This window comes from Alligator mississippiensis, chromosome 5, assembly GCF_030867095.1.
Source record: "Alligator mississippiensis isolate rAllMis1 chromosome 5, rAllMis1, whole genome shotgun sequence".
Taxonomy (NCBI): domain Eukaryota; kingdom Metazoa; phylum Chordata; order Crocodylia; family Alligatoridae; genus Alligator; species Alligator mississippiensis.
In genome coordinates this window covers 139,405,075-139,422,751 of record NC_081828.1, presented here as the reverse complement: position 1 = coordinate 139,422,751, position 17,677 = coordinate 139,405,075, and the positions used below count along the sequence as shown (strand labels likewise).

Genomic DNA, 17,677 nt, shown 5'->3' with positions numbered 1-17,677 from the left:
TTTAGTCATTTTAGAGGCTCTTGAACCCCAAATGCTCAGTGTTAGTTTCATAAGCAAGTAATGAGCTGTTAATGAGAGATCAGGTAAAATATACACTTAAACTTTGTTTCCTACTGGAGCTGTCTCTAAGGGTGTGCAGGGCCCGGGGCATATCAGCCTGTGTGGGGCTGGGGGAGGGAGGGGTGACCGATCGCAGAAGCTGGTGGCAGCAGGGTTGGAGGAGGGGGGTGGCGACTACCTGCACAACTGTCTGTGGGGCCCAGGGCAGTCAGTTCAGAGAGCCATCTTGGAGACCTGTTCTCACAGTTGCCATGGTTGTCCCAGGTCTCTCTTTGGTTCTTGTACTAGGATAAACAGTGTTCTGCCTCCACATGTTCTTAACAGAAAGAAAATACTGCATATGCTGCTAAAAAACCCAAAACTGCATGGCCCTCCCAGGGCAGAAAGCAAGGTGGTCATGATAATTAATTCATTCCCCCTTCAAGCATGTTTAGAAACACTTAGTACACTTCCCTTGAAGACAGAAGATTGAAGTGAAGGACAGTTTCACATTCAGAAATGGACTTCTTCCAAAAGATGTCCTTGCAAGTAAAGATACTACACAGCAACTTCAAAGGTTGGGATGTCTGTGAGATCTTGGAGGGGCTCTCGTAAAGCAGGTCTGAGCCTTTTATTAGCCAATATTTATTAATGCATTTTTTTTTAGTCTCCTAGAAAATATTGTAGCAGTATGCAAACTAGAAGTAGGCAGTGCATAGTATAATGATTTACAAAGTACAGACAATAACTTCAAAGAGGCCTAAAATGCCATTAAAATTGTATTAATAGTACTGGGACCTTTTGGCATGTCTACAGGGAGTACAGAGTAGAATTTGAGATTAAGGAAGTACTTTAGTAGAGCATTATAACTACAGGGCAGAACTCGCTCCTTTGCCTCTTCAGAACAGAAGCCTGTGCCCTTTTAACTGTGCATTTTATCAGGAGGCAGCATTGCTCTGCTCTTCTCACTACAGTACCATATCTTACTTGGTTCCCTTTAGTGTTTATAAAGTCTTTTATGATTGGGGGGGGGCGCTCTTTCATCCTATGATTCAAAGCCACATCCTCAAGTCTTAGTGAGGCCAGCAGAAGTATAGACAGAATTGCTAGCTTGGCTTCATCAGGACCTCTAGGCAACCAGTGTAATGCCACAAATATGCTGTTAACAGAAACCTGGCCCTATGACTTATGGTTCCTCCCTAGTGTGAAATGAAAGAGTAGAGCAGCATTCCAGCGTATCTGACAGTGAATTGGCTGGCCAGCCAGCCAGCCACCCACCTGGCAGTAGCAATCTGCGCTGAGGAAGCTACATTCATCGTAATTCCAAAGACAGAGAGGTAAGGTAGTAAAAGACTTGCCATTTGGCAAGATTGGAAAAGAGGGTCTGTAGGCATCATCCCCAAAAAATGTGGGATGAGAGAAACTTAATCATCATGGAGACCAAACCAGGAACAATTTGTTAGCTTATAAAGTTTTTTTTTTTTTTTTTTTTTTTTTCTGGTGCAAGAAAAAGAAAAGGGTAGTGGCTAAAAAAAAAAAAAAAGGCAAAAAAATTGATGTAGGGGATTTAATCTGACATAAAAGCTGATTTGGGGGGAGAAGGGAAGGCAAGGGTTGTGGTGACTGACCAGAGTTTGCTTGCATCTAAGTGGACCATGCAAGCAGGTACAGAGATGCATAAGCAACTGATAAAGGAAGAGGCAAGTGTTTTTGGAGAGCTTTCATCATCCAGGATGCCTTTTCCCTTCTCTTGCCATTCCCTCTGGCTCTGCACAGTAACCGCTGGATTCCCCTGCCATAATACTGCATATTTGCCCTACTGGGAGCAAGCGTTTATGTTAGGGCTCCTAGCCCAAAAAAGAAAACAACTCTTTCAATACTAACCGAACTTAGATGTTGGATTGCTGCCACCACTCCCATCATGAAGAGGGCTCACTGTGATTTGAGCCTTTGAGGTTGAACCTCTGAATTTTTAAATCTTTATTTGTATTTCCCTGCTGTTTTTGTGGTTCTTATTGTTCTCACATTTTGGCAGTATTAGCACTGGCTTGTACTTTAAGGGCAATTAAGTCATGCTTTGCTTAGAATCTGTGGTGGGGGGTAGGCATGTTTGTGTGCTTTTTATTTGTCCATCAGCTGATTTTGCCTTTTGCAAAATTCATGGCTATTGACATAGTATTCACAACAGACCCCACACACACATAACAAATCTGCCTAGCCTAGTATGCCCTGGTATTTGAATTACAAAAACAATAAAAGTTAGAAACGTGTTCTTAAGAATTTTAAACATAAAGCATGTGCAGCAAACCCTGAAGACTGGAGAAGCAACTCCTTATTGCAAATACTGCCAACTGCATATAAAAATATTTATAGCCTTTCATCAAAGCAGGTGCACAAGGCATTATGGAGAATGTGTTCTGGTGATTGTCATTTAAGAGGGGTCTTTCAGGCTTCCCAAAACATCCTGCAAATCTTTGAATCTGTTTAGCTCTCATGGATGCTGTGCAGAACAGATCATTAAGTTAAAATTTTGAGATAGGTTTACTTGGCCTGTTGAAGGCCCACAACACTGTCATTTCTCAGCTGCTTAGGCAGTAGTTGAATTGATATTTGGGGGGTCTAAATGTCCAGCAAAAGGCTTCATTAGCTAGGGTACTAGAGGGTTTCTTAAAATAAGAGTAAAAGTTGATACCATCTGTGAGAGTTGCACTGGCAAATTGCCTGTTTTCCATTAGTGAAAACAGGCAAGAGTCCTTTAAATTCTACAACTTTTTCAGGCTAACCTGTATAGGCCATAGGTTACTATTGTTTATTAGCATTAAAAGTACTTCTTCATTTATGAATTCAATGACTCAGGCCAGGGGAATGTGGGTTTGGTATCTTGTGCCAGTGCAGTTGGAAAAGAATATGGTGTTTAGTAACTTTCTGAAGATCAGTAAGCCTTGCAGCATGCAGTGACACCACTTTTTTTTTTTTTTAAAAGTGGTACGCACATGTGTCACAATAGCCCCTCCAGTCAGTCTGTCTCTGCTGAATTTCCAGGCAGTCCTAACCAAATTATTCTGAAAAGGCAAGGGAGGACTTGTATTTGAGCTGCAGAGGCAGGACACAGGATTCTTTTATATGGATTTCCAGGAAAAGCCCCTCTGTCATTTCTGAAGTTTTGCAGTCACTGCTGAGCAATTTAGGGCTGCAGCACAGTCCTCTCACTAGTCAGTGCTTCTTTCTTGAGCCTGAAAGCAGTATCTCAATCTTGAGTTATCTGCTTTTTGTTCTCTAGTTCCAGTTTTAGGTGTGGAAAGGGAAGCTATAGCTGCTGCTGCAAAAATTGCAGCTATCTGGCATTGGCATATCAAATACATCAGCACAGCTGTTGTGTATGCCTCTCTGACATGGTTTCAGTGTGGAGAGCTCTTTCACCCATGATGATCTGTTAAGAGTTTGGAAGTGGCACCAGCCATCTGAGAAGAGCAGATCATGTGAAGAGCACATGATGTGAAGAGTTGCTATAATTTTAGTGTGTGTTTGTTTGTGTGCAGTTTCTTTTAGAAGCCCTGTTTGAAGGACTGGGTCATAAGTGGTCTGACCTAGTGGGTAGGCCACCAGGGAAGGGCTGGGGACAGGAGCTGGGGGAACCCTGAGCCACACAGGAGCAGGAGCTTGAGTCCAAATGATCAGATCCAGGGTGGGATTGCAGAGTCCAGGTCACAAGCTGAGTCAGGGACCAGGTTGCTAAAGCTGAGCAGAGTTTCCAAAATCCAGAGTCGAGAAACAGAGTCAGAAACCAGAAAACCAAAGAGCACAAGATCCAGAGAGGCTTTTACAATGGCAGATGTTCAGGCAGAACTGTTGGCTGGCTGCCAGTTTGCTGCCACTGGTGGACTTAAATGAGGAAACCGTTAACCTCAGCAGAAATCAAGAGGCCTTAACAGTGGCCGGCTGGTTTCTTAGCCAAGGTGGGGCTGCCAACCAGAGCTTCAGGCTGTCTGACCATCTAGGTAATTGGTCCTGGCTGCACTGCCTGTTAGGGCCTCTGACTCCTACTGTGTGCTATGGGAGCAGTCCCATGGTGCATAGGCCCTGTCCCTAGCAGTGCAAAGAAGTATGGGATATTTACCCACAGTGCTAATTTCATTCTTTCTAGGAAACTCCATATGGAAGCAATGGAATAAAAGCAAGACATGGCTGTTGCATACCAGTTAGTGTGAAGGAGTTGCTTTGCCAAAGCTCACTTTGAAGTAAATCCCCCATGTATATAATCCACGTGGTTGTAACAAGTCTTCCAATACATGAGAAGTTATAAAGAGGGCAGTGATCAAATGTTCTCCATGCCCAGTGGGGTTATGACAAGAAACAATTAGCTTAATCTCTAGCAAGTGTTAACTTGGATATTAAAATTTGTCATAACTAAGGTTAGTTATGCAGGCTGCTTTGGGATGTTGTGGATTGTGTAGAAATGGCTAATCATGCCTCAGCTGGGATGTTGGAGCAGAGGAGGGAAAGACGATTAAGTGACCTCTTGATAACTGCTGCAGCCCAGCACTTTTATGGAATCTGTTACCAACTTCAAGGTCCTGAGAGAGGATCCGTTTCCCTGAAGAAATCTGTAATCGAAGCTCCCAAGGAAGACCTAGTTTCTTCCCATAAAAACTTTAGCATCCCTGATTAAATTCCTACAAAATGCTCTTTCTTTTCATAAACAGGACTTTCTCTCTGTAGACCTGCTTTTTCTTTAGCACCTTTTCCTATATGTGAAACTTCCTAGAAGTTTGTTGTATATTTTTACACTTCAAAGCATGACTGCTTGTATATAATTTGAAACTGGAATGTAACTTTCCCTGAAATAACTTCCTGGGCAGGGAAGAATCTTTTGCTATTCAGATAGTTCATGTAAAAGACAGGAAAAGCGTTAAGGATATATTTGAGTTGTTTTTATCTGGCTCTTAAAGGACTTGTTCAGCACTGAAAAACAGCTAAAGAATTGCCACTGCACCTCCAATAAAAGCCAGATTCCTTGAAGCAGGGCTGCTTTTCTAGGTCTGGACAATTGAAAGAGGGAATTATTCAGCAGGGATCCACCATTAGCCTCACTGACATTTTGTTCACATACTAACTTTGAAATATCTGTGACTGATCTGGTAAAACCGCATTTCTGGTATGGAGGAACAACAAAGTTTCTGTGGGGAAGGAACTTTTTTCTACGCTGGATTGTCCCGGTTTACTAATCCTGAAATGCAAAACTTTGGCAAAATTTCATAGATTTCATAGACATTAGGGCTGGAAGGGACCTCGGAAGATCATCGAGTCCAGCCCCCCGCCCAAAGGGCAAGACGTCAGCTGGGGTCATAGTATCCCAGCAAGATAAGCATCCAGTTTCATCTTGAAGGTGTTCAATGAAGGCGCTTGAACAACCTCCGGTGGCAGGCTGTTCCAGACCTTGGGGGCTCGGACAGTAAAGAAATTCTTCCTTATGTCCAGCCTGAAACGATCTTGTAGCAGTTTGTGACCATTCGTCCTCGTCATCCCTTGGGGCGCTCTGGTGAACAAACGTTCCCCTAGATACTGGTGGTCACCCCTGATAAACTTGTAGGTGGCCATCAGATCACCCCTGAGCCTGCGCTTTTCCAGGCTAAAGAGCCCCAGGGCTCTCAGCCTGTCATTGTAGGGTCTGCTTCCCTGACCTCTGATCATGCGCGTGGCTCTTCTCTGGACTCTCTCAAGCTTCTCCACATCCTTTTTGAATTGTGGAGCCCAAAACTGGACGCAGTACTCCAGCTGCGGCCTCACTCAGGCCGAGTACAGGGGGAGAATGACGTCCCGGGATTTGCTTGAGAAGCATCTAGGGATGCAAGCCAGCGTTTTGGTCGCTTTACTAGCCGCAGCATTGCATTGCAGGCTCATGTTCATCTTGTGATCAATGATGACCCCCAAGTCTCTTTCTTCCATAGTGCTAACCAACATAGCACTGCCGAGCCTATAAGGATGCTGCGGGTTTTTCTTCCCAAGGTGGAGAACCTTGCATTTATCGGCGTTGAACACCATCAGATTCTCATCCGCCCACTTGCTGAGCCTGTCCAGGTCAGCCTGGATCACCCGCCTGTCTTCTGGCGTGGATGCTTTGCCCCAAAGTTTGGTGTCATCGGCGAACTTGGCCAGTCCGCTTCTGACTCCAGAGTCCACATCGTTAATGAAGATGTTGAACAGTATGGGTCCAAGGACAGAGCCCTGGGGGACCCCACTGGTCACAGGACACCACGATGAGTGACTTCCATCAATTACTACCCTCTGGGTCCGACCCCGGAGCCAATTTTCCAGCCAGTGGATCATGGGGAACCCAAGGCGACAATTGGCCAGTTTCTCCAAGAGACGATCATGGGACACCAGATCGAAGGCTTTTTTGAAGTCAAGATATATGACATCAATCTCATCTCCCTTGTCCAGGTGATAGGTCACCTGGTCGTAGAAGGAAATGAGATTGGTCAAGCAAGACCTACCCGCAACAAACCCGTGCTGGCTATCCCTTAAGATGTTGGCGTCGGCCAGTCCATTAAGGATGGCCTCCTAAATAAACTTTTCTAAGATCTTCCCCGGGATAGAAGTCAGGCTGATGGGCCTATAGTTAGCCGGATCCACTTTCCTCCCTTTCTTGAAGATAGGCACCACGTTGGCCTTCTTCCAGTCTTCGGGCACTACACCAGAGCGCCAAGAGTTTTCAAAGATCCGCGCTAGAGGCTGGGCTATGATGCTCGCCAGCTCCTTGAGTACCCTGGGGTGAAGATTTTTCAGGGCCGGCTGACTTGAAGGTATCCAGCTTCTCAAGATGTTCCTTCACAAAGTCAGCATTAATGGAGGGCAGGGGATCACCCTCACCCGGACTTCCCGGCCCTGTAGCAGGCACAGGCGTCCCATGGGGCTGATGAAAGACCGACGCAAAGTACCTATTTAATAGGTTGGCTTTTTCCTGGGCGTCAGTTGTCAGTTGCCCCATCTGGTTCAGCAGGGGTCCAACGTTGCCCCTGCTTTTCCTCCGGCTCCCCACATATCTGAAAAAGGACTTTTTATTGTCCTTGATGCTCAAAGCTAGCTGGAGTTCAGTTGCAGCCTTGGCTTTCCTGGTCTGCTCCCTACAGGACCGGACCAGTGCAGAATAATCCTCCTTGGAGGTGACTCCCATCCTCCATCCTTTGTAGGCCTTTCTTTTTAGCCTCAGGAGGTCTGCTAGGTCCCTGGAGAGCCAGGGGGGCTGCTGTGCCCTCTTGCTGCCTTTCCTCCGAGATGGAATAGACTTAGTTTGTGCATTGAGGATCGCTCCCTTGAGGAGCGACCACTCTTCTTGAACTCCCCTCTCCCTGCGGTCACAGTCCCTTAGGGCCTCACTGACAAGCCTCCTGAGCCTGTCAAAGTCAGCTTTCCTGAAGTCAAGGACTTAAGTGTTGCTGACCAACTTGCCAGCTTTTCGGCGGATGGTGAAGGTGATCAGCTCGTGGTCGCTGTCACCCAGCTTCCCATCGATCACTAGGTCGCCGACTAGGTCCTCCCCAGTAGCCAGCACCAGGTCGAGCAGCGCTTTGCCTCTCGTTGGCCCATAGACTTCTTGAGTCAGGTAGAGGTCATCCACACACGAGAGGAAGCTCTGTGACCGCTCAGATTTTGCTGAGCGATCCTTCCACGAGATGTCTGGGTAATTGAAGTCACCCATGACAACCATGGTCCTGGAGCAAGCTGCCTCAGCCAGTTCCTGGGCAAACTCCTGGTCAAGCTCAGGACTTTGGGTGGGAGGTCTGTAATAGACTCCCACCATTGTGTCCCCTGTGCCGTGTTCCCCACGGATTTTAACCCAGAGGGTCTCCAGCCGTCCACCCTGGTCGCCAATATCGGCTTGCAGGGACGCGTAGCTTTCCTTAACATAGAGAGCTACACCCCCGCCCCTTTTCTCTACACGATCCCTCCTGTACAGGGTATAGCCATCTATCCCCATGGTCCAGTCATGGGTGGAGTCCCACCAGGTCTCCGTGATCCCTATGACATCGTAATTGTTTGCACTGAGCAGGAGGATGAGCTCCTCCTGCTTATTCCCCAATTGCTAGGCATAAAAAAAAACAAACCCATAAATGTTGATTGAGCAGCCTTGGTACCATCTCTGTTTGTAATAAAGTATGCATATACTTTTCCAAATACCTCAATTCCTTCCATGCTCAAATTCTTACCTGGTCTTAATACTTGTTTTTCAACTACAAAATAGCAAAGGAGTTCTAGTTACCTTGCCTTGCTCATGTTACCGCATTCGTTTTTAACTGTGAGGAGATCATAATCTTATGGGCAGCCTATTTTTATTTTAGATCAGTGGTTCTAAACCTTTTTTGTACCAGGACCCATTTGTAAACATTGATGGCCAGTTCTGACCCCCTGCTCCCCTGTGGCTTGGGGCCCCCCTACCCCACACACACAGTTTCCCATGTTTTTCTCCTTTAAATGAGAATACATATTTTAAAATGTTTAAAAGGCTGGCAACCCTTTCATACGTTTTTGTTGCCTACTTTTTGAGTTGCAACCCATGGGTTGAGAAACAGTATTCTAGAACATATTGCGCTGTGACCAGTGGGGTCCCTCAAGGCTCTGTCCTTGGGCCTACAGTACTCAGCTTTTTCATTAATGATGTGGACAGTGGTATCAGAAGCAGACTGGCAAGGTTTGCCGATGACACAAAACTCTGGGGTAAAGCATCCATAACTGAGGACGGGAGGGTGATCCAGGCTGACCTTGACAGGCTCAGGAAATGGGCAGATGAGAACCTGATGGTGTTTAATACCGAAAAATGCAAGGTTTTCTACCTTGGGAAGAAAAACCTGCAGCATGCTTATAGGCTTGGCACTGCTACATTGGGTAGCACTATGGGTGAAAGGGACTTGGGGGTCCTGATTGACCACAAGATGAACATGAGCCTTCAGTGAGATGCTGCAGTTAATAAAGTGACCAAAATGCTGGCTTGCATCCATAGATACTTCTTAAGCAAATCCCAGGATGTCATCCTTCCATTGTACTCGGCCTTGGTGAGGCCTCAGCTGGAGTACTGCATCCAGTTTTGGGCTCCACAATTCAAAAAGGATGTGGAGAAGCTTGAGAGGGTCCAGAGAAGAGCCACGTGCATGATCAGAGGTTGGGGAAGCAGACCTTAAGATGAGAGGCTGAGAGCCATGGGACTCTTCAGGCTGGAAAAGCGCAGGCTCAAGATCTGGTGGCCACCTGTAAGTTTATCAGGGGTGCTCACCAGGATTTGGGGGAATGTTTGTTCACCAGAGTGCCCCAAGGGATGACGAGGTCAAATGGTCACAACCTCCTCCATGACTGTTTCAAGCTGGACATAAGGAAGAACTTCTTTACTGTCCGGGCCCCCAAGGTTTGGAATAGACTGCTGCCGGAGGTTGTTCAAGCACGTACTTTGAACACCTTCAAGAGACATTTTGATGTCTGTCTTGCTGGAATCCTATGATCCCTGCTGACTTCCTGCCCCTTGGGCAGGGGGCTGGACTCAATGATCTTCCGAGGTCCCTTCCAGCCCTAATCTCTATGAAATATTTGAATGGAAAGAAGTTAAGGTTTAGCCCAATGATTTTCCTTTTAGTCCTTGATCCTTTTAAGGGTGTTGTGGGCTACCACACACAGTTATCACTGTTAAGTATATGTAGACATGATGCACAAGATAAAAACCCAGAGATTTCAAATAGGAACCCATTGGGTTAAAGCGATTCTGACCTGTTGTGGTCTTTCCACATTCTTTGTGGCAGAGGAATTGCTTTAGCAGTTTTCTGTAGTCAAAAAGCAAGTGAAAATTAAGAGCTGGCACTTTCTGAGGGGTGTCTTGAGTCTAATGAGGGATACCCTGAATCTAAAAAGGTTGAGAACTGTTGACAACCCAATAAGGTTGTCAGGGGTGGGATGATAACTTCGTAGAAGTGACTGAAAACTTGAAAAGCAAATCTTAAAAGGACTTGAGCACTGGAGATCATATTTATATTTGATTTCTTTTGTCCCTTTAGACCAGGATGTGTCCTGCTTATTTGACCCAGGTCTGCATCACAGGGCATCTGTTTCATGGGCAAGACACCCCACCTCTGGCAGCTTGTCAGAGCTCACATTGGTGATTTTCTGGAACACAAGGAGTGGCTGCCTCCACTTATCTCTCCCTGACTTGGATTTGAGTTGCCAGTGGTAACTGAATTTGGCAATGTGCAAAGTGGTGAGGTGGCTAGTGGCAGTATGTTTGCCCCATGGGTTTTGAAGCCACATTGACAAGCCCCAAAGGCTGTGATTTAACCTGTCATGAGCCACATGCAGCCTGTGGGCTGCCACTTGGGCAGCCCTGCATGAAACAATATTACAGTTGAAAGATTTCCTCCACCCCACGTAGTCAGGGGGTGGGGGTTAACTTTTTTGGGCAGTGTGCTACAAATTATTCCCACACTTTTTAAAAATAAAATGTATTTCATGTTCCAAGTCAGGTTGGTTGAATAGAACTCATTCGTTCCAAAAAGCGTATCAGTTGAGCAGGCAGAACTCAATCTTTCTAAACACCATGTATGGTGCTGCAACTGGTGAGCATCCTCCATCCCGGGCTCTCACCCTGGGACTTTAGATGCTCCCAAATCCATTGGCAGGCATCCTATATGCAGGCCCAAGCCCAGAGGTCTTGGAATTCAGATGCCCCCAACTTGATCTTGACCCACAAGAGGTCAAGACGCTTGATCTGAGCCAAAAGACTGAGTGCCATTCTGATCCACTTCCTCAGCCTGATCTGTTCTTTCTGCTTCCAGCCATGTTCTCCCTCTCTGAATTGTCTGCTTTGCTTTCTGTTTCCTGTCTTTTCTGCCGGTGTACTGCATGTCCCTTCCCTAATCTGCTGCATGCCATGCAGAGGCTGCCTGTGCCGCTTGCACTCATCCCACAGGTTTGTCACCCCTGACGTAAACCAAGCCTATTTCACATTGTAGTCTATGCCTTTATAAGTATAGAGGCTAAAAAAGGGTAATAATACAACACTGACTTGAACTGTTTTTTCAAGTGAAATTAGGGGAAATAATTTTGCTTGCTTTAGTTCTTCCATGTTTTATGATTTCATACATAGACAATCTAGATCTTGTGTGCATTTTAACACTTGCATTTGGGGGTATTTGATTAATTGAATATCATAAAGAACTTATTACTGAGACCTAAAGAGCCAGTGGAGAGTGTTTGGGAGTCTTTGCAGGAGAAAGTCAATGCTAAGGCAAGTTGCTTTTAAATGGTCCCATGATACTAAGGCAAGGCAAGATTAGAAGCTGTACTTCTGTTCTCTCCCTTGCACTGGCTGCCAGTTACTTTTACAACTGCACTGGTTATCACCTGGAAAGTTGAATTGTTTAGACTGTGGTTATTTCTTAAGCCCAGATTTGTCATAATAACTGTACTAGTAGTTTGGCTATCCCTTGGTGCTGTTGAAGAAATGTGGCTGAAGGAAGGTCCTTTAACTAAATGCTTTGGACAGATAAAGGTACAGTATCCAGTATGTAGCCGTATTGATCTAGAGGCAAAAGGAATCAGAACTCGTGGTAGAGGTCATAGAGGAGATTTTACCACACCTTCAACTCTCCTATGAAATATGAACTTTCATTTCTACCCAGGAGAACTTGTACAATCTTTTCTCCTATGCCTGAAGAAGGGTGCTTGTGCCCAAATGCTTGCAATTAAAGAAATCTTTTTGCAAAAATCTAGTTGGTTTAATAAAAGATATCACTTCTACCACAAGTTCTGGTTCCCTTTGGAGAGAGAGATGTACTTAAGCTGGTAAAAAGGTGGCATGTAAAGATTTACGGCGACATAGTAAACATTATTAGAGCCCAAGTGTGCGTTCTTTGTCCTCAATTGCAGCATCATGAAAAGAAGTTTCAATTTACTTTCAGCCTGTAAATTAGTGACTGTTGACTCACTGCTGGTGCTGTGAGCCTATTTGTCAAAAATAGCTAGTATAGGTTATGAAATTAAGCACTTGCATTGTGGAGTTTGTATTAACATGGCATAACTTTTCCTAGGTGGAAGATGGGCATGGATTGCTTCTTGAGGACTTCTGTATATGTGGAGTTACTTAGGAATAGCTGTTGTGAATTTAATCTCGTGCTTGCGGAACGCCATGTGGGATCTTTCTTGAGGGCTTGTGCCTCCTTGCCCTTGTTCTTCCAGTTGAAATAATGGGTAGTGAAAAAGTCATCCTCATTGATAAGCTGTTCTGCCTGCGTATCTTTTATTAAACACTTCCTTTATCACCTGGCTTCTTTGTTCAGACTTGGATAACTTTCCACTTGAGCCTCTGCAGATAGCCTGGTCAAAACTATATCTTTCTCTAGGCTTCAGCTAGCTTGTGGTTGTTTCTACCTCTAGTACCCATCCCTTAAGATTTAATGACTCTTGTTTTTGGCCTAGTATAGTAGTCTTGTTGGTAAAGTGAATAACATTTGCAACATTAATATTACACTGGTTTTCATTGCAACTTCAATCAAAATTTATAGCTTTAGAGAAAAGTTGCCCAAACTGTCAGGTGGACATTAAATATTGGTAAATCCCATGATTCTCAAAGGGGGTATTTGCATAGAGCTGTTAGTGGGATTTCCTGCTATTATTCTAGAATAGTAGTGTCTCAAAATCTATGAGCCTGCCCTTCAAGCACCTATGTGAATCTGAGATCTGAATGGGGATTTTCTGCTTTTCCTTGCCCTGCATAAGCTTCTTCCATGCAACCTAAGAATGCAGGTTTAACTGAACAGACATTGCTCTTAGTCCAAGGCACTTTAAAATGCTATCAGTTGTTCTAGAGCAAGTTTCTAATTTGTTTCTAGAGGTGATAAGCACTAGAAAATTTAAATAATAGTTGTTTTTCCTTTCCAAACTCTAGGATACCTCTGCCCCTTTATTCAAGAAAGCCAGGAATGTTGGGGTTTATAATGTGTAAGGCTAGAGAGGAAAAAATATAGGTATTTACCAGCTTATACTATGGGGTGATGATCTAGGAAGAAGGCCTAAAGCAGTGGTTCTCAGCCAGAGTGGCTTTAAAATGTTCATAAAGGTTTGGTGTTTTTTTTATGCAAAACACAACCTGGATAGACAGCTTTCTCTTTAAAATCACTCTCATGTTTGTACAGATCAAACACTTATTTCAAATAATGCTTTTCTTTAAACCATGTTGGCCTAGGAGACTGCAGCTGTAAGAAAATCTGGTTGTAAAAGAGCCTTTGATAACTTAAGAAGTTATTCTCAACAGAAGAGAAATACTGTTTCTTACCATTTTTGTTCCATAATGATATGTAATAATGGCAGGTGATGGTTTGCCATGCCTGAAGAGTCTGTAGTTAATATGGGATGTAACAGCAATCTAAAGTCAAATCTTCCCTTTATTTTGCTGAAGGCGGCTATCCTTTTCGAAATATCCAGAAAAAATGAGTGACCCTTTTGTATATAATTGGAAAGGAATTGTGAACTGATGTCTTTGATAGTTTAGATGCAATCTCCTTTTGTTAAGAAGTTGTTAGCAAAGCTAGCTAAAAGCAGAGTTTTAAATTCATTTGTGACCTGCAAGGATTGTTTCTTTCCTTCCCAGCCATTAAAAATAATGAGCTAAAGGATTATGTGTACATGTGATCCATTAGGTGGTATCTGTCGCTAGTTTTTTTTAATGATGGGAGGGGGAGAGGGGGAGAATCTGACAGTCATTGTTTCATATTGTAGTTGGTATTGCAGGCTCATTTAATCTTAGAATGTGTTTTCTAAAACTTAACACACACATTCTTGTATAAGAATTATGCTTTCATAGTGTAAATATTGTTTTATTACTATGCACCAATACATCTTATGAATCGAATCATTATTAGGTGTAGTGCTAAATGAGAGACCCAGTTTTAATGCTTTTCTAACAAGTGAAATGAAGATTAAAACAGAGATATTAGGATGTCTTGAAGTTACTCAATCTTGATCATGCTCAGTTATGGTTCCAGTGTATATGTGCTTGCTTTGGCAGCATATATAGTAAAATTAGAACTATTTTAAGTTTTGCTCAAGCTTACAACTTTGCTTTTGTTTCTTAGGTTGCACGTCTTCAACAAATCCCTAACGGTGACAATGAGACAATGATTCCTGTACTGTCCTCCAAAAAAGCAAGTGAACTGCCAGTTAATGAAGTTGCAAGCATTCTTCAAGTAAGTTGTGAAGACATTAAGGCCAGACCGTAACAGCAACTATTAAAGAGGTTTATGCAAGGAAGATTCTGTAATTCTTAGAAACTACTTTGTCTTTGAGTTTAATACTAACTTCTAGTTATTTTAATGGATATCATGGTTTAAACTCTAGTGTTTGTAGAAACATTTCTTTAAAATAAATTGTAAAATTGTAGACTTTTGTGTATCTTTTTAAAGTTAGTAATGTTAATATACTGTAATCCAAAAAACCACATGCTTTCACCTTAAATTATTAGTACTTACCCAGATAAACAGAAATGCTTTGTGTCCCATCCTGTCCCCCCCTTTAGACCAAGAAGTCTTATTTAATCTTTCTATAAATTTCTTTTCAATCTTAAATAATCTCATAGGCACACTTTTAAGGTCATTTACATTTACGGTAGTATGTTTCAGTAAAATTAGTTAAGTACATTCTGTTTTAAAAAAAGATGAATTATTTGGACGTTGGTTTTAGATTTGCCAGTTGATTTGAGAATACTTCTGTATTTTGTCAAGAGTTTTTTTTTTCGTTGTTGTTGTTTGTTCTTCCTCTCAGTGGAAGCCCTGGCAGAAGAGCTCTTCGAACACATTCTGAAGGATCTGAGTATTTTATACAATTTTATTTGACATAGTAGCACTTAGAAGTTAGCCAGTTTCTCAAGTAACAATGTAGAGGAAGGTCAAAGAAAGCTGTCCCCTATTTAGGTTTATGGATCTATAAATCTGGGGTTAACTTTCAGGGCACGTTGTCCTTCTATGTCGGTAATCTCAGTGGTTGTTCTCTTGGGTTAGTGCAATGGGGCTCTACCTTTTGGCCCCTGATGGTACTGGGCTGGGCCCCAGGTACCAGGATATGGCCCCGTTATGTCTCCCTGGCCTCTGTACACCTGGGTTGGCTCTGGGCTGCTTCTGTGGGCCCTGTGCAGCCTGATCAAGGCCACACCATCTCTGCCTGGCCCTGTAAAGCTGATCTAGCATGCAGGATCATGTTATCTGATCCACGGACTTCCTGACAGATCCAGAAATTTGGCAGCAGGGGAGCCACCAAATTTTTGGACCTGTGGGAAGCATTGTGGACAAGATAACATGGCTCTGTGGGCTGGATATGACCCACGAGCTAGAGGTTAAGCACTTCTGGGCTAGTATATGAAAGAGTTTTGCGGGGGTTTTGGAGGCCAATAAGAGCTTAGGACTTTCAGAAAATTACCCCCTTTGAAATTCTTGCCTAGCTATGTTGCTGTAATTGTGACCTAATTCTCAAGAGCCTGAAAGCTACAAATGGTCAGCAGGTTAGACATCTGGCTTGAGGTTTCTACAGAAAGTAGGTATAAATCTTCAGGGACATGAAGCGGCATCCACTATTCTAGTGTATCTGTAGGATCTTGGGTAGACCATCTTTTTATAATCTGAAAAGTTTCTTTACCTGTTGCTACCATGACAAAAACAATTTTTTAATGCCCTTATCATTACTATGGATATAGTCTGTAATTATTCTGTACGTGTTTTAATAGGCTGATCTTCAGAATGGCCTAAAAAACTGTGAAGTTTGTCATAGACGGGCATTCCATGGATGGAATGAGTTTGATATCAGTGAGGATGAGCCACTGTGGAAAAAATACATTTTACAGGCAAGTGTTGTTTCATCCCTACATTTCTAGAAATATTGCCCTCTACTCTTCAGTTCTCTACATTTAGGGACATATTATGGAAAGGGAAAATGGGTAAACTAAGTACAGTGATTGAAATTGATGGTCCTGTAGTAGAATATAGTTGGTATATTGAAAGGCCCTTCTATTCAGCTACCTGCGGAGTCCCTGACACACGTTACATTTAAAACATGATTAGCAAGTTAATTCCACCTTAAGTAGTAACTGACCATGTGTGCAACTCGATTTTAAGACATGATAATGCAGTAAATTAGGAACAAAGTCATTCCATGTGTATGGAACATTATATTTAATCGAGCATTACAGTATTTTATATAATGTGGAATAACTGGCTTGTTTGCATCGCACCTTAGATTGAATTTGTGGCCAGGACCTGTCAAAAATACTTGTGCTGCTCAGTTGAGCAGTGCACAGGTTTTGTACAACTCCTGGTGCATAGGGAGGCCGGCATTAAGCTGCCACAGTATATGGGGAGCTATAAAGCTATGTATGTTGAGCTGATTATCTGCTTGGGCTAAGGCAAGTATGAGCAAGGTATAATCTCCAATCCCAGAACTGCACTTGCTGCCATGCATGTTTGGCATGGCAGGTTGTATCATTGTTGGGTTTGAGATTTAGATCCCATCGTGTCTTAAGTTGAATGTCTGTCGGGGCACAAGTGTCTTAAGTGAATGTTACTTTTATACTTAGTCTGCATTTAGAACTGGGGCAACAGAACTGGGGCTAGAACAGTAAAGAGACTTCTGGATGTGAAGATTTGCACAAAAATCTGTCCTCTGTGATCAAATCTGATTAGATACGAACCTGTGTGAGCATTGGATAAATTTTCAAGCCCTACTAAAGTACAGATGCCTTAATAGGTAAGGAGAGCTAGAAAAGGTTTTGAGGAGTAAGACATGGGGACAGTGCCCTGCTGTGAATACTCACTTAGGGCTTGTCCACACATGCAAGCATGTGCGCTTGCAGCAGCTCAAATAGAAGTGGTGCGAATTTGAGCCGGAGCTTTTTGCTTTGGTGCACGTGCTCAGACATGCACTTTGGTGCAGAGCAAATTGTGCCACTTGGGGCAAAATAACCCTGCCTGGCTCCTCGGATCTGCAGCCAGGGGGAGCTAGAGCCCAGGGCCAGCACCTATGCTGTCCCTGGCAGTATAAAAAGCTGCCCTGTCCTGGCCCCATCCATACAAAAAGCTGCCCTGGCAAGCAGCTCAGGTCTACTCGCTCTCTGGAGCTTCTGGGGCCCAGCCAGTTGGTATCTGGGGACACTACCCCTTGTGCCAGCTGGACTGCTGCGGCAGCATCTCAAATCCATTTTTTTTAAATCCCCCAAAATCCATTTTCTTCCACATTTAAAGCAAAAAAACACTTGACACAGAGACACGCCCCCCCCCCCCCCCCCGAGAGAGAGATGGTGATAAGTTGGGTAATGCTTTATTGGTATGTTTACAATGTTAGAGCAGTTTGGAAACCTACCAGTGTCTCTATCATCACGAAAAAATAAATTCTAAATACCTATATGTGTTGATGTGTGCTTTTGGTTTTCTTCATACATGATGGGTGTGTGATGGGGGGATGTGGTGTTTGTAGAAAGGAGGTGATAAGGGGTGTGGGGGAAACGGGGTGGGTGGATGTGGAGGGATGTGGGTTGGTCTGTGTGTAGGAGTGGGGCAATTGCTGGAGGCACTGTGGGTGTGGGGGACCTTGTGTGGGGGCTGCTCAGGAGGGGTGGGTCCCC

At 43.8% G+C, this 17,677-nt stretch overlaps 1 protein-coding gene across 2 annotated transcripts in view; it reads left to right on the top strand.

Moving 5' to 3' along the window:
* Positions 1-17,677, top strand: part of ATP2C1 (ATPase secretory pathway Ca2+ transporting 1) — a 116,265-nt gene that overhangs the window by 47,929 nt on the left and 50,659 nt on the right. For both annotated transcript variants that reach the window (XM_019483556.2, XM_014602549.3), the window contains exons 3-4: positions 14,148-14,258; positions 15,788-15,904. In XM_019483556.2, the coding sequence (XP_019339101.2) occupies positions 14,148-14,258; positions 15,788-15,904 (228 nt within the window). The remainder of the gene's footprint in view (positions 1-14,147; positions 14,259-15,787; positions 15,905-17,677) is intronic.